The sequence below is a fragment of the Lissotriton helveticus genome, chromosome 5_1 (genome assembly GCF_964261635.1).
Source record: "Lissotriton helveticus chromosome 5_1, aLisHel1.1, whole genome shotgun sequence".
In the NCBI taxonomy this organism is placed as follows: domain Eukaryota; kingdom Metazoa; phylum Chordata; class Amphibia; order Caudata; family Salamandridae; genus Lissotriton; species Lissotriton helveticus.
Window position 1 is genome coordinate 724094548 of NC_136065.1, and position 16509 is coordinate 724111056.

Consider the following 16509-nt stretch of genomic DNA (forward strand, 5'->3'; position numbering starts at 1 on the left):
GTTCCTTGTGGTCTACAGTGATTCTGGGTGTCTTTTTTTAACTTTCTCTGAAGATCCTCTTAGATTCTATGAAGGTCTTCCGGTGTGCTTCATGACTACAGAGGGAAAGAATATAAAGGTGGCGACGCACAGGAACTTTCAGGGGCTGCCTAACATTACACACAAGATGGACTTACCACCAAATGGTGATTGACGATACCCACACAAAAAAAAAAAAAGATGGGACAAAACAATTTGGGATCCAACAACTAGATGGCAAAATAAATTCACAGCATGTGAATCCAGAAAGAGATTCATGCTGTAAAAGATGCATTTCCCCTTTAATGTGGTTATTTCACAATTTTTCTGTTTTATGGGCTTTCTATAATAGTTTGCTGTGCTAATATTGTTTTAATGGACACTATCACTCTTGGAATGTGTACCAAATTGGAGTAGTGCATTGGTCAATGCGGTTTGCATTGGGAGGTCGACTGGAATAGGAATAATGAGTTTTACTCAAAGTTTGAATTTCGTTGTCATTTTGTCACTCAATTGTAATGTGGTTGAGCATTAAAAAAACAAAATGCGTTCTTAAAAGAAAACTTGGCTTTTCAAACCAAACAGCACAAAGTAATGGATGTAATGCTTTCATTAATTTCCTACACTGGTTGACTTTGTACACTAAATTTACAAACCAGGCAGATGAGGGACAAACCACTGTAACTCAGTATTTATATTTATTTAAACATGAGCAAACCATTTTCCAACAAACCGTAATTATAACTTTAATACAACGGTACAAATATTACAATAGCTTTAGTAATTCTTCCACAGGAAGGATTTACACTTTAAGTACTTAAAATTCCTAACTAAATGTTAGACAAGTGCAATGTTGGTATAAAAATACAAAGCCCTACATATAAAATATACATTGGTGCATTTTCCAGTGTAGGGAATCGAAAACTGTAAAATTTAGTGGAGCAGTTCCATGTGAGTAAAGTACGTAAAGCCACAGTTAGAATATATTCATTCTCATGGTCCTGCTTTATCAATGTAGAATGTTTTCTTTTATAATAAAGAATCTAAATAAACAAGTCCGATACTTTATCTTATGAACGTCAACCTTGGGCATCACTATAAACAGGTTGCATCAAAGTGCAACAAAACCAGTTTTTTGGTCTGCAGGCACCTTTTATTCAGAGATCATACTAGTTATTACTTTCAATGACCTTGAATACTCCAGTTTCCTCAGGTGGTATAACAGTCTTCATCTGACCTGAAATTATAAATAAGAGTTATGTACATTAAAACCCACAACATAAAATGTTATCTCATTAACGATTCAATGACTTTAGGCATTTTTTAGAATTAAGACACTTTCTGCCATTAAATGCCACATTCAACACAAAACAACAAGTCCTGTATAAGAGGCTAACTATGAAATGCCGCTTTCCCATAGATTCCAAAATACAGTTTTAGGTTTCAACCTTTTGAATCAAGCACACATTTATGCCCTTTTATGCTAGGACACTGGTTTTAATAGTGACAAGTTGGAGGTTTTCGCAATAATGTACCAAAATACGGCAAAAAATATGTTGGCTCCCCCAAAGCCGTTCAAGCTTAATTGCATTCTGAATGTGTATAGCATTGCATTCTGAATGTGTATAGCACTGCATGACAGTGACATCGTCCAGTTTAGAATGAAAATTGATTGAAAAATAAATGCACCAATAGAAGGAAGGATAACCAGAATAACTAGGTAACCAGCAGAGCATTTTCAAGGATTGGACACATTTTATTTAGTAAAACCTGCACAAATTAAACCGGAGGATATGATGATTTCATAATTGACTGCAGCAGTCAGTTTATTGAGGAGTACCTTTTCCAAAACCTATTCAAAGTCAGGAACTGTAAGAGGAAACGGAAAAACATCAAGTGGGACAAATAATCATGGGAGGTCCAAAATGGCACAAGACAAAATACAAAGGTGACAAAGGGATATTCAAGACAGGGAAATGGAAAATCTGACATCCAGTGCAGAACACTTGGGACTGAATTAGAATGGTTCATAGTGTTGTGAAGTGTTAAAAGACTGCAGATCTACTTGGGCATCTTTATTTTAATTATCTTTAAAGAATTTTGTGGATTTGTATAACCGAAGAAGCTTCTTGGTAGTCCTGGAATTGACATTGCCAGGCCACCCAAATCCTGGTAGCCTAAGTAAAAATAAATAGGGCTGGGTACACCGTGCTACCATAAGAAGTTCAAAACAGGAAGTTACAAAGCTCTGGCCCTAAGCTTAGAGTGCAGAGGACCTAGACAATGAAATATAACCAATATTGTGGATTCCAGGTGGGTGGATCCCACATGTAGCGGTAATTCAGGGCCAGGTCAACTATACAGGTACTGCCATGAAGTATAGTGGAGTATGGCAAGAAGAGGGTAGTCTTGGGAAACTACTGAGCTGTGGGTGAAGCAGCAAGGGATTGTAGAGATACCATCTAGCCTCCACTCACATGCCAGCAGCATCAATGGCACCAACGATGCCACAGAGTAACACAAATACATGCCCAGCACCAGTCTGCATGGTAGCGCCAAAAAACTCACCTTTGAAAATGCCTTTTCTGTGGTACAGACTAACTGCAGCTTCCTCACCTTGTTAATTTGCCGGGCACCAGACTTGATCTGGCAAATGTTCATAGCAACACCCTCGCATGCCAGATGTTGATATCCTTAGGCTCTGTGCGGGCTCTATTTTTTCTTGGATGTAAAGTCTGGTACACTGACTTCTGCACGCAGAGGTGGTGCAGATGTAGTTTCTTTCAACTCTTTTTCCACACTGTTGGACACACACTTCAGGAATCAGACTGCGCAAGTGTACCGATCTCTAGAATGGAATCTCATTAATATGGGTAGATTATCCCATTCCACTGAATGGGAAGGAGGGTGGTTCAGTGAGGAATCTGCAATCAGACATATCCTCTACCAGAAATGGAGTTACAAAAGTCAAGTAACTTGTTCTTCTAATGGCTACTTGTAACCGCAGATTCCTCACCTTGTGAACAGATGCCAAAGCAGTACCTCCTCAAGTGGTGGGTGTGAGGTTTGTGGTGTATTATAAGGTATGGTTGTGTCACCTTACAGTCCTATACACTCGCCAAACTGTCTTGGGTTCAAACAGGTTAGCTTGTGAAACCTGTAGCTAAATGCTGCATAGCTGTGTCTTCGAGCAGCAAGGCCTAAACAAAGAACTAGTGTAAAGTATTTAGAAGCACCAAGCAACTTAAGACAACACAAAAGAAATCTGCAACCAATTATTACAAATATTTTATGAATTTTTTCGACACCAAGGTGAGCAAATTCAACCGTAGGGATAAGGAGATATAGATTTTAAAGTAAAACCTAAATCTCCGCTTTTTAGTGCAAAGCACAAACCAAAATGGCAACAGTAAAATTGAGTAACTTTCGAAAAAATGTGAAACCATTGTGTTAGACTAATCTGGCTTGAGTAGGGCAACCAAACACGGCAGGGAGAAGATTAGGGAGGCCACTAAGGAGTATCTGGACCGTTACCTGACCACCAAATCAGTCTCAACGCCAGTCTACACTTTATATGAAAACCACCATAGACTTTAATGGAGTGATCTGGATGCTGGGGATAAAAATGCTCTGGGGCCCTCATCGCAGCCACCGACATCAGATCCCTGCTTGACAACGGGGAAACAGCTGCCCTCATCCTCCTGGACCGCTCTGCAGCATTCGACACAGTCTGCCACCGCACTCTAACAGCGCCTCAGCAACATCGGAATCCAAGGGAAAGCACTGGAGTGGATCACCTCGTTCCTCGCCGGAAGAACCCAGACAGTCCGCCTCCCCCCGTTCCGCGGCCACCGAAGTCATCTGCGGCGTACCTCAAGGATCCTCGCTCAGCCCCACCCTCTTCAACGTCTACATGAGCCCCCTTGAAGCCATCGCATGCCAACACAACCTTATCATCTGATACGCCGACGACACCCAGCTGATCCTCTCCCTCACCAACGACCCGGCCAACGCCAGAGCCAGCCTACACGAGGGAATGAAGGACGTCGCCGAATGGATGAAGAACAGCCGCCTGAAGCTGAACTCAGACAAGACGGAAGTCCTCATCCTGGGATCATCCCCCTCCGCCTGGGACGACTCCTGGTAGCCCCCAGCCCTGGGCACCACCCCCAAGCCTACGGACCACGCACGAAACCTGGGCTTCATCCTGGACTCCACCCTCGCAATGACCAGACAAGTCAACGCCGTATCGTCATCCTGCTTCAACACCCTGCGCATGCTCCGTAAGATCTTCCGATGGATCCCCACCGAAACCAGGAAGACGGTCACCCAGGCACTCGTCACCAGCCGAATTGACTACGGGAACACCCTCTACGCGGGAACCACTGCAAAACTACAGAAAAGTCTTAAACGCATACAGAACGCCTCCGCACGACTCGTCCTGGACATCCCCTGCCACAACCACATCTCCGCCCACCTGAGAGACCTGCACTGGCTCCCCGTCAGCAAGAGGATCACGTTCAGACTCCTTACCCACGCACACAAATCTCTCCACGACCTGGGCCCCAAATACCTCAACAACCGCCTCACTTTCTACACGCCCACCCAGCAGCTGCGATCGACCAGCCTCGCCCTCGCCACCGTACCACGCATCCGCAGAGCCACCGCCGGATAAGATCCATCTCCTACCTGGTGGCCAAGACATGGAACTCCCTCCCCATCCACCTACGGCTGACCCAGGACCATCTCTCCTTCAGGAAGCAACTCAAGACCTGGCTTTTCAAGCAGTAACTTTCACTTGATCAAGGAGGCACAGTCCTTTTTGCTAGCCCAAGATGCGGCAGGTGCAGTCCAGCAGGGTGTAACCTCTTGTCCAATCCAGGGGTCCAAAAGGCAGTCCTTTTTTGGACCTTTCTCCAGTTATGGTGTGATCGGAGGGTCAAGGTGCTATATTTATGCCCAGAACGTGCCATATGGAGATGAGTTACTAGCCAACGGGCTACTAGGATCCCTCATCGTCCTGTGACAATTTCAGGCTTTGGGTGGCATCTAGCAACCCCAGAGTGCTCTATTCTGCTAACTCCCAAGATGTCTGAACCCTTCCTTGAATGTGAGCTTTGTTGCCCACCCTAGAGGTGTGACTACCTGTGGGCTACACACCCATGAGAAAATCAGATTAGGCTCTAGTCTCCCCTCTGTTCCAACCTAAACAAAGGGGAAACCTTTCAGGAGTGTGATCGCCATTTGCCCACCAAAGATGGCTTCGTCCTTGAAGCTCACCTTTTGCTTCCTGCAAAGGGGAGGAAACCGATCCCTTTAAAGGATGCTACTGGGGGCGTGGCCAAGATGGCGGGGTGAGCGGACGCTTCCTCCCGTAGCTCCTCCGGCCCGGCTCAACTCGAGCCCCGATTCTAGCGCTTCTCTCCCCCCGCGGCTGCACTGCGGGCGAGGGTACTGTACCGGAGTGCCTGGGGCACATTTTGGTGCCGCTTATACTTCTGGGGCCCCGGGGGAAGTTCCCGAGAGGTCTCTCCAGAGATCGCTCCGAGGATTGGAGCCGGGTCGCCCCGAGGAGAAGAGCCTGGAGGCGGAGCGTGGAGCGGCGCTGTCCGCGCGCCTTGGCTGGCCCGGGCGCTGCACGGCGGACTGGACGGACTCCGGGGAGTGAGGCAGCTTCCTGACCGGTGCCTGGTGGCGGGCACCATAGCTGGGCGACGGACCTTAGCCCTGGCCGCGATCCCCCCACTGCCCGGGGTCTCGGAGGGCGGCGCCTTCCGCATCCCGCGCCCGGAGGCGCTGATGGCGGTGTTTGGACGGAGCCCGAGCCGGGCACTCGACTGGTAGTGGAGGGGAGCGCCGATTTCAGACTTTCCGGACCCGTCCTCATTTGAGTGTTGCCCACGGACTTGCTGGCCCGGGCTGCCTTCTTGGGTCCCACCCTCCCGCCATCTTGTCTTTGTTTGGCTGTACCTGGTGAACCCTGCCCGCGCCCTTTTCACACGGGAGCCTCGTCTCGTTCTGGCGCCAGTTCATCTGCTGCCCTCCCTGGGAACCCGGGACGGGAGACCTGCTCTTCGGACTTTGCTGCCTGCCTGCCCTGTTGGTCCGGGGGCCGTCTTGCCCGCGCCCGGTCCGCCATCTTGTCGCCTGTGACGCACTACCCTTGTCCTCGGCGAGGGCCTCGCATCTTGTGCCCACGAGCGGTGGCGATCGCCTGCGGCAACTGACCCTGGACTTTGCTGGGCCCTAGGATGGCTGGAAGACGTGGCGCAGCACGGGGAGACCGCACCTTGCCGGAAATGCTCGGCAGGCCCCAGCAACTACGCGACAGGGCGCTGCCGTACCCGGGGGCTTCCCGGGTGTCCACGGGCGCAACTGCGGTCGAGCCGCCGGTCACGCGGTCCTTCATGGAGGACTTATTCGCCTCCCTCAAGGAGGACTTTCAGACTCTGAAGGCTGAGGTGGCAGGAGAGATCCGGGAGGTGCGCAGGGATGTCGAGGGCCTGGGTGAACGGGTCGACGCGGTGGAGACGGCGGCTCAGAGTCGCGATGAGGAGATAACCCATCTCCAACAGGATGTCCTCCGCCTCCGGGAGCAATGTGTCGAGCTCCAGGCCCACTCGGAGGACCTCGAGAACAGGTCCAGGCGGAATAACATCCGGGTGCGGGGTGTTTCATCCGCCGACGAAGGTGCGGACCTGGTGGCTTATCTGCAGGACCTGTTCCGCGACATCTTGGAGGAGGGAGCGGATTTCCCCATCCGCATTGACAGAGCACACAGGGTGGGCCGCCAGCGCCAGTCATCGGCGCCCCCGCCTGATATTTTGGCGTTCTTGCCGGATTTCCCTCTAAAGGAGCGCATCATGACGGAGGCCCGTAGGAAGCAGCCGCTGACCTTCCGCGACCGACCTGTGGCGCTTTATCAGGACCTGTCCGCTATCACGCTGCAAAAGCGCAGGTCCTTCCGCATCGCTACGGACTTTCTGCGAGAGCACGAGACGGCCTATTCTTGGGGTCACCCCTTCCGTCTTATCTTTCGATGGAATGGGGTACTGCATCAGCTGCGCTCCTTACAGGATGTTTGCGGGGTGCTGGGTCTTACTACTACGGCGGAGGACGGGGCTACGCCCGCGCGGAGGCGCCCCGAGCGGCGGGGCCGACGGAGGTCGAGAAGGCGCCCATCGTCAGCGCCGGTGAGTCGTCCGGACTCGCCCACCATCAGAGCTGAAATGGCGGAGGCCCTGAGGACTGCGGCCGAGGACTTGTCTGCATCTACTGGTGTGGCCTTAACGGCCTAATTTTTCTCCGGGGGGAGAGGTTCTTAGCTTTAACGATGTTGGGCTGGGGCTGGGGGGGCGGGGGGGTGGTGCGTGGCTGGACGTCCACTTGACTGTTTTCTGCAGACTCGCCCATTTGGGCTAGACTGAGACTATGGGGTGGGGTTTTTTCCTTTTTGTTTTGGCCGGTTGCCATAAGTGGTTTTTGGGGGGGTTTCATTGTTGGTTTGTTGTGGGGGGGGTCCCGTCCGATGTAGTCCGACCGAGTACGAGGCCGCCACTGGCCTTCCCTGCGCCCCTGCCCCGCGCGCCCCCTCCGCTGATCCCCCATCTGCTTCATAGCGTGCTGCTCCCCTGGAGGCGATGCCGCCCCTGAAGGTAGTGACCCTTAATGTCAAGGGTCTGAATAATCCCGTGAAGCGTAGGGCGATCCTCTCCCTGTTAGAAGGGTCGCGGGCGGATATTTGCCTCCTGCAGGAGACTCATTTACTCTCCGGAGATTGCCATAGGTTGCGCTCTGCCAAGTTCCCCACGCAACTATTTTCCTCTGCTGCGACTAAGACCGCTGGGGTGGCCATTCTTCTAGCCAGCTCTTTTAGAGGGGAGGTGCTGTATAAACATGCCGAGCAGAAGGGGAGGCTCTTAGTGTACCGCATGCGCTTGGGGGGTGTTGCCTTTACGGTTGGTTCGGTTTATAGCCCAAACGACCACCAGGATCATTTCCTGGAGTCGGTGTTGGTGGACGTTACTGCCTCGCCCGATCGCCATATCATTCTGGGGGGAGACCTGAATATAGTCTTCGACTCCGCTCTAGATAGGTCTGCTCAGCGCTTCCCGCAAACGGGGGAGCTTTCTGCGGCGGTGCGGGACCGGCTTGCAGAGACGGACTTGCATGACCTCTGGCGTACCATGCATCCCACCGATAGGGATTACTCCTACTTTTCCCATGCGCACCGCACTTATTCGCGGTTGGATTACCTCTTGGTGAGCGGCCCGCTTCGCTCGGCCGCCGTGGCGGCGGACATCGGGGTCTTGTCCCTGTCCGACCACGCGCCGGTTTCCGGGGTCTTTGCGTGGCCGGCGGCCCCCCCCTCGAGAGGGATGTGGCGGCTTCGGGACACGCTGCTCCATAGGAAATCGGTGGTGAAGCGAGTGGACGAGGTCATCCGGGACTTCCGGACCCACAATGACAACTCTGACACGTCCCTGGCTACGCAGTGGGCGGCTTTGAAAACGGTCGTCAGGGGAGAGTTTATCTCCATTTCCTCGGCCGAAAATAAGGAACGCCAGCGCAAGAGGGACGAGCTGACGGCGCAGGTTAGGGAGCTTGAGCAGGTACACCGCCGTACAGGGGCTCCTCGCGTTTGGAGGCAACTGAAGGCGGCACGGAAACTCCTCTCTGCGCTGGATCTTGATCGGGCGGAGTACGCGGCGCTGCGCCTGAAGCATGCCTTTTACACCGGCGGAGACAGATGCGGTAAGCTTCTGGCCCATAGGCTCAGGGCTGCGCAGCAACGCAATGTGGTGAAGGAGCTGGTGGGAGTGGATGGGATCCCGGTTTCCGGGGACGCGGAGGTGGCGGATACCTTTCGATCCTTTTACGAGGCACTGTACGCTTCGGAGTCTTCCCCACCGGGAGAGGCTGAGGCCTATCTGGAGTCCGTGACCCTCCCGGCCCTGGACCCCTCCCAGGCGGACCACCTAGAGAGGGACATTCACGTGGAGGAGGTCATCTCCGCGATCGCAAGGCTGAAGCATGGTAAAGCCCCGGGCCCGGATGGCTACACGACCTTGTTCTACAAGACCTTCTGTCCCGCTGTCGCTCCTCTCTTGGCTCGCTTGTTCAATTCCTTCTCCGAACCGGGCGCCATCCCACCGGACCTCCTCTCGGCGACTGTATCGGTTATCCCCAAGCCGGGGAAGGACCGGACCTTGTGTGGCTCGTACCGGCCCATTTCGCTCCTGAACGTGGACCTCAAACTTTACACCGGAATCTTGGCGGCCAGACTGGGTCTCCTCTTACCGGGTTTGGTGGAGGCGGATCAGGCCGGTTTTGTGCCTGGTCGGCAGACGGTCGACAATACGAAGAGGGTGGCGCATGTGCTGGAAAAGGCCTCACGCGTCCCGGGGGAGCGGATGCTGCTATCGGTCGATGCGGAGAAGGCCTTTGATAGGGTTCATTGGCCGTACCTCGAGCTGGTCCTTGGGAAACTGGGGATCGGTGAGAAGTTCCGCACTATGGTCTTTAACTGCTATAGGAGACCGTCGGCGTCAGTTCGTGTCAATGGACACAGCTCCAGCAGCTTCACCATTGAGCGCGGCACGAGACAGGGTTGCCCTCTCTCGCCGCTCCTCTTCGCCCTTTATATGGAGCCGTTTGCGCACAGAATCCGCGACAACCCGGACGCTATTGGGGTGAAGATGGGGCAATACACACACACTGTCAGCTTATACGCGGACGATGTCTTGCTGACCCTAGATGACCCCAGGCGATCACTCCCTGCCTGCGTCCAGGAGCTGGATGCTTTTGCCCGCGTTGCGGGCTTTAAAATGAATGTGGCCAAGTCGGCGGCACTGGATGTGTCGCTCTCTGCCGACACCAGACGGGACCTTCAGAGTCTCTTCCCTTTGCAGTGGTCCTCCTCCACGGTGCCTTACCTGGGCGTTTTGCTTGCTCCCACCCTGCCTGCCATGGTCGCAGCTAACTATTCCTCTTTAGGCAAAAAGATAAAGGAGGAACTTGGCCGATGGAACAAGGGCTTAATCTCGTGGCTGGGCCGTGTTGCGGCGGTGAAGATGACGATACTGCCCCAGATCCTGTATCTCTTTCGCGCTCTGCCTCTTCAGCCCCCCGTGGGTTGGATACGGCAGGCGCAGACAGACATCTCCCGCTTTGTGTGGCAGGGTCGTAAGCCTCGGATGAGGCGGGTCCTCTCCATGCTTGCTCCGGAGGCGGGAGGGCTCGGAATCCCGGACCTCCGGAAGTACTTTCAGGCGGCGCAGCTTAGGTACCTGGTTGAGTGGAGCCGGTGGGAATCGGACAAACATTGGCTCTTTCAGGACCAGGCAGTGGCTGGCCGTACCCTCCAGGAGGTCCCGTTCCTACGGCGCATTCACCGCCCGCCTAATCTCTACGCCTCCTTTATCACCCGGGTCCCGCTAAGAGTGTGGGACGCGGTGTGTGAGCTTCGGGAGCTCACCACTTTTCCGTCGCCGTTCACTCCCATTGCTGGCAACCCGGACTTCACTCCGGGCCTGGAGCCGGGGGCCTTTTCCCACTGGGTGCATGCGGGATGTAGAGCGCTTTTCCAGATTTACGGCCCGGATGGCGTGCTCCCCTTCCAGCAGCTCCGACAGGAGTTTGGCTTGACGGAGGGGGATAGACTGCGTTACATGCAAGTCCGCCATTGGGCTCTTCAGCCCTTAGTGCGTGACGTCGCCGCCCGTACGATTACGCCCTATGAGCGATGGTTGGTGACCCGGGCCTCGGACGCCAAACTCATCACTGATTTGTATAAATTTCTCCAACCCCCGCCGTTCCACTACCATAACCCAGGGAGGGAGCGTTGGCATAGGGAACTGGGCAGGACCCTGAGCCACAAGGAATGGGATGGGATTGCATATCGGGCGAGGCACTCTGCGTACCACACTGGGCTGACGGAAACCTTCACTAAAGTGTCCACCTATTGGTACTACACCCCGGTGCGGCTCTACGAGATGCGCAAGCTAGGCGATAAGGGATGTTGGCGCGGCTGCGGGCAGGAGGGCACCCTCACGCACATTCTCTGGGAGTGCCCGGTGCTGTCGGCCTACTGGAAGGTGGTCTTAGATGAGGTGGATAGGCATTTTGAGATTGAGCTCCCGCGCTTCCCCGCGTATGTCTTGCTTGGCCTCCCCAATGACTTAATGTACCCGCTGAAATCCCGCAGGGGTAGGCAGATTGCGATTGCGCTAGGCTCAGCCGTCCAGAATATACTTGTCCTTTGGCGCACACCCACTGCCCCCTCCATTACTGGCTGGTTGCATAGGCTCTGGCAGGTACTGGGTATGGAGAAGATGTCGCTAACGGTGGCTGGGAAGGTTGACCAGTTTGAGGAGCTCTGGCAGCCCTTTTTGGCGCTGCTGTCCACGGAATTTCACGAGATAACGTGTCCACGGTACCTGCGCCTCCTTAGGCTGACACCGCCAGTGCCAGCGGCGGAGTGATTCTGCGGGTTGGGGACCGGGGATCGGGGGTGGGAGGTGGGGGGGGGGGTTTTATGCTTCTATTGCTGACTTTCGGACGGGGTTGTTGGGGTGTTGTTTTCTCTTTTTTCTTTTCTTTCCTTCTTGCTTTTTCCTTCTTCTCTTTTCTGGGGTCGGGGGGGCTGGTGGAACGGTCTGCTTCTCCTTAGCTGTGTCGCGGAGTGCTCTTTTGGCTTCGCCTTGCCTAGGGAGTGGGAGCCTACGGGGGGTTGTTCACAATGCCTTATTGCCTTCTGTTTTTGCCCTGTTACCCTCTGGGGCACCCTACCTTCCTCCTCTTCTTCTGACTCGCTGCAACGTTTTGCTCTTTGTATTGTATGGTTACCTGACCTCCTGCTCCCCCCCCCGTGTTTTTTATGCCTTAATAAAATACTTTAAACCTAAAGGATGCTACTATTGTTTCTGCGCCTGGGAGTCCTTCCCACTGCTCTCCAGGAAGGTAGAAGTCTGTCTGGATGCCAGCAACTGTGTGAGACCACTGGAAAAACTGGGTACAGCGTGGCAACTTTCTAAAAGTTGCATTTCCTTAAAAAGTGACGCACAAGTTACTACTTGTGTAACGATATATCTGTAAGAGACATTAGTTTGTGATCGATTCCTTACCTTAGAATATCCCCAGGCGTCAGACTGGATCCGGAAATTTTTTGTGTAGCAATACCCATGCGCGCCGGCAGGTGTCGTCCGCGGCTCCGCGTCAGTCATCGGCAGCGCCGGAATGACGTCGCCGGAGTACTTAGACGCCGCCCTCGCGCGCTGACGTCAGATCTGATAAACAGCTTTTCCGCGCCAGATACGCAGAGCCATGATAGAACCAACACTGGTGCCATGAAACTAGGGCCCTGAAAGGGGATGACCTTAACCTTAGATATTGGTTCGTAGAACAGGGAGGAAGGGCGGGTCGGTAAGTAATCTATCACTAACTAATGTCTCTTACAGATATATTGTTACACAAGTAGTAACTTGTGCATCTGAAAGAGACACGTTAGTGATAGATTACTTACCTTGGTGGGTCTGCGAACCAATAATCACACCAGAAAGTCCTGGAGGACGGAACGGCCAAAGAAGCCATCCCTCCGGACTTGGCTGTCCAGGCAGTAGTGTCTTGCAAACGTGTGCAGCCAGGCCCACGTAGCTGCCTGACAAATGTCCTGCAAGGGCACTCCACGGCCCAGGGCAGTCGTAGTCGCCGTGGCCAGAGTGGAATGAGCCCTCAGCCCAACAGGAGGTTCCTTCTTAGCCAAGGAGTAACACGCCTGGATGCACAAGATGATCCACCAAGAGATGGTCCGCTTGTGCACCACCCATCCCTTCTTAGCACCCACGTAACCAACCAAGAGTTGGTCATCCACCCGGAGCTGGCGTGTGCGATCCAGATAGTAAGAGAGCGCACGTTTTGGGTCCAGACGGTGGAGCCTTTCTTCCTCTTTCGAGGGATGCGGAGGCGGAAAGAAGGTGGGCAAGGTGATGGACTGCCCGATGTTGAAGGCCGCGACAACCTTGGGCAGGAAAGAGGGTCTTGTCCGCAACACAACCTTGTCCGGATGGACAGAGGAAAGGGGGTGTGGAAGAAAGAGCCTGGAGCTCACTCACTCTCCTGGCAGAGGTGATGGCAACCAGGAAAGCAGTCTTCAAGGTAGAAAGGGGGGCAGAGAGTGGATCCACAGCCTTTGCTGTGCACCATGCCACAAATCTGTTCCACCTGCAGGCGTATACCGACTTTGTGGAGGGACGCCTGGCTGCCAGAATGACATTACAGACTTCAGGAGGCAAGTCAAATGGCCTCAACTGTCGCCGCTCATTCTCCAAGCTTGTAGGTGGAGACTGGACAGGCTCGGGTGGAGGACCGTCCCCTGCTGCTGCGACAGAAGGTCCTTCTGAAGAGGCAGACGAATCGGGGGATCGACAGACATGATGAGTAGCTCGGGATACCAATATCTTCGTGCCCAGTCCGGAGCCACAAGGATAACCTGGACCCGGTCACGCCTGATAGTCTTCAGCACTCTAGGCAGAAGTGGTATAGGCGGAAAGGCATACAATAGACCGCAACTCCACTCGCGACGAAAAGCGTCTCAGAGCGACTGCCGCCTTGGAAATTCCAACGCGCAGAGCTGATTACATTGCGCGTTCTCTTCTGTGGCGAATAGATCTAACCAAGGCTCTCCCCACTGCTGAAAGAGACCTTGCGCCATTCGTGATCCATCATGCACCGATGGCTGAGTTCGTCCGCCCTGGCGTTCAGAGAACCTGCCAGGTGTTGAACCACCAGGGTCACGCCCTGATGTTTCAGCCACTGCCAGAGGCGCAGAGCCTCCTAGCATAGGGTCCACGACCCCACCCCGCCCTGTTTGTTGCAGTACCACATGGCGGTGGTGTTGTCCTTGAACACCTGCACTACACTCCCCCTGACAGAGGGGAGGAATGCCTTCAGTGCAAGTCGGATCGCCCGCAGCTCCAGAAGGTTGATGTGGAGCTGGGACTCCGTCAGACACAGAGGCCTCTGATATCCGCCGCTCCCATGTGGCCCCCCCAGCCCTGGAGGAACGCGTCCATCACAACTACGTGCTCCGGTTGGGGTAGGGAGAGGGATCTGCCACTGACCCAATCGCGGTCCGTGAGCCACCACTGCAACTGTCTTGCAGTGCCCTCCGAGATCAAGACATGGTCGGACAAGTTGCCCTGATGCTGGGCCCACTGAAACTTCAGGTCCCACTGCAGAGCCCGCATCCGCCACCAGGCGTGATGCACCAGAAGGATGCAGGAGGCCATCAGCCCCAGAAGCCGCAGCGTCAACCTGACCGAGACTCGGGATAAAGGCTGAAAGATCGGAATCAGAGCCTGAATATCCCGAACCCGCTGTTCGGGAGGATAAACCCGAAACTGCGCAGAGTCTAGAACTGCTCCGATGAAGAGGAGCTTCTGAGAGGGACACAGGTGTGACTTTGGCACATTGATGGAGAACCCCAGCAGGTGCAGGAGATCTGCCGTAGTCTGGAGGTGGCTGACGACTGTTAGAAATGGGATTCCTGGCTGGCTGAGGTTGGCACCAAAGCCAGGCAGAAATCAACACTCTAGTCAGGGCAAGGGAACAACTCCTCAGAATGACCCCTGCTCACCCTTTTAGGTAGTATGGCGCGAGCAGACCAGGCTAACCTTCGTGGCGCTACAGTTGAGCATTTATGACCTTTCACAGTAACACACACGGATTCCCCCCACAAATGGACACCAGTCTTTGGTTATGTAAAAATAGGGATACTTTATGTAAAAATATATATATATGCAGCAATGATTTATCACAAGACCTTTTGTAACGTTTTAGCTTTGGCCACAAGATATCAGATGTTGGCAAGTGTTCTTTTTGGTCCTTATTATCTTAAAACAGTTCCAGTTACTTTTATAAGAAGGGAGGATGCCACAGTGCTTTAAAGGTGAGGTTCCAGGTTCTCACACGGTTTCCCAGTACCCTATGCAGGGTTTGAAGTGGTGTCGTGCGGTTCGCAAGTGCCTGAGCGCTCCGTAGCGCTCTTGTGCGTTCAGCACGGGAGAAAACCCCGGGCCCTACCAATGCTCACGCCTCTTGCGTGAGCGGGCCGACGCAGCATACAGCTTCTCGAAAGGAATGACGAAGTGTGCCCGCCTGGGAGGGAAATGCGAAGCGTACAAGACTCAGGAAGGAAATGCGAGGCGCACTCTCCCCCTCTGCACTGTAAAAACAGGAAAATAAAACGTTGCGGGGGCCGAGCCCGATGCAAGCTCAGGTACTCTTTGTGCAGAGGGTCGGTGCGCTGCGGGCGTTAAGAGGGCGCGCTGGAAACGGGGCGCCCTGGGCACTGCAGGCGTACGCTTGGCTCAGAGAGGGCGCACGGAGATAGTCAGTGCGCCGAAGGTGAGAGGCAGGCGTACTTCTTGGGTTATTCGTCCCTCGTGTAGGGGGACTGCTCGTAGGAGTCTGGTGCGCCTGGGGGCACCAGTGTGGCTTCGGATCTTTACTACAGCGGGTGTATGCACACAGGCAGGCGCGGCCCACGACCTAGTACCGACTGTCCTGGGGTCTCCCAAAGGGGGCGGTGCGGCCTTTAAGGTCTCTTAGGAGGGTGAAGCGGGGCAGCAGGGTACGTTCCGACGTACGGACAGCTGACCCAGCGTCGATCACCGGTCTCAGAGGAATTCCGGCGGGAAGGGGGAGCGAGCGCTTCAGCGCGCTCCTAATGGCAGGTGGGGGCAGAGGAGCAGGCAGCCTGACCTGGGGACAGAGAGCGACTCAAACGGAGTGAGGCTCTCACGGGTAAAGGGCAGGCGAGCTCCCGAGTGCCACAGACCTAGGAGGGGGCGATGGGTGCGCAGTCTCAGCTCTGGCGGGAGGCACACACGGCTCGAAGTACAAGACGAGCGAAGGCACAAGGAACCCACTGGTCCTGGGGTTCCGTTCAGGGGGCAAGCTCAGACAAGCCCTTGGAGAAAGTCTCAAGCACAATTCTGCAAAGTCCTTTGTAGGTCTTCTCCTCTCCTTCCTCAGCAAGGCAGACAGCAGGCTAGTCCTTCAGCTTCTTCCTTCTAGTTGGGCAGAGGTTCGTTGTGGGAAACAGGATCTAGTTTGTTAGGAGCAGGGCTCCTACTTTTATACAGCTTTTCTTTTGTTCTGACAGGCCAGGGGGGCCTCTGCATAACTTCTTTCAGTCCTTGAGCACTGTGTTGGGTAAACTTGGGTCTCTCCTTTCAGGGAGCAGGGATGGCACATCAGACGCTCCACAGGAGGTGGAGCCAGCATTGTGTGGACAGAGGTAGCCAGGAGTACTTTGTTGACAGGCTTCCCCCTTCCTGTGCCAGGTGTCGGGCTGAGTCATCAGTCGCTCCCCAGGAGGTTGAGCCAGCATTGTGGTGGCAGAGGACAGCCCTATTCAGAGTCCAGGGGCACTCCCACCTCCCACCAAGGTGTAATCCTTGCATTCACCACCTGTCAACCTCCAGCCCC

At 54.1% G+C, this 16509-nt stretch overlaps 1 protein-coding gene across 1 annotated transcript in view; it reads right to left on the bottom strand.

Annotated features, from left to right (window-relative positions):
- Positions 1 to 694: 694 nt before the first annotated feature.
- LOC144754873 (lymphoid-specific helicase-like) overlaps positions 695 to 16509 on the bottom strand; it is a 544631-nt gene continuing 528816 nt past the window's right edge. Inside the window, exon 22 of the mRNA XM_078643187.1 lies at positions 695 to 1255. Within this exon, the coding sequence (XP_078499313.1) occupies positions 1188 to 1255 (68 nt within the window). The 3' untranslated portion in view covers positions 695 to 1187. The remainder of the gene's footprint in view (positions 1256 to 16509) is intronic.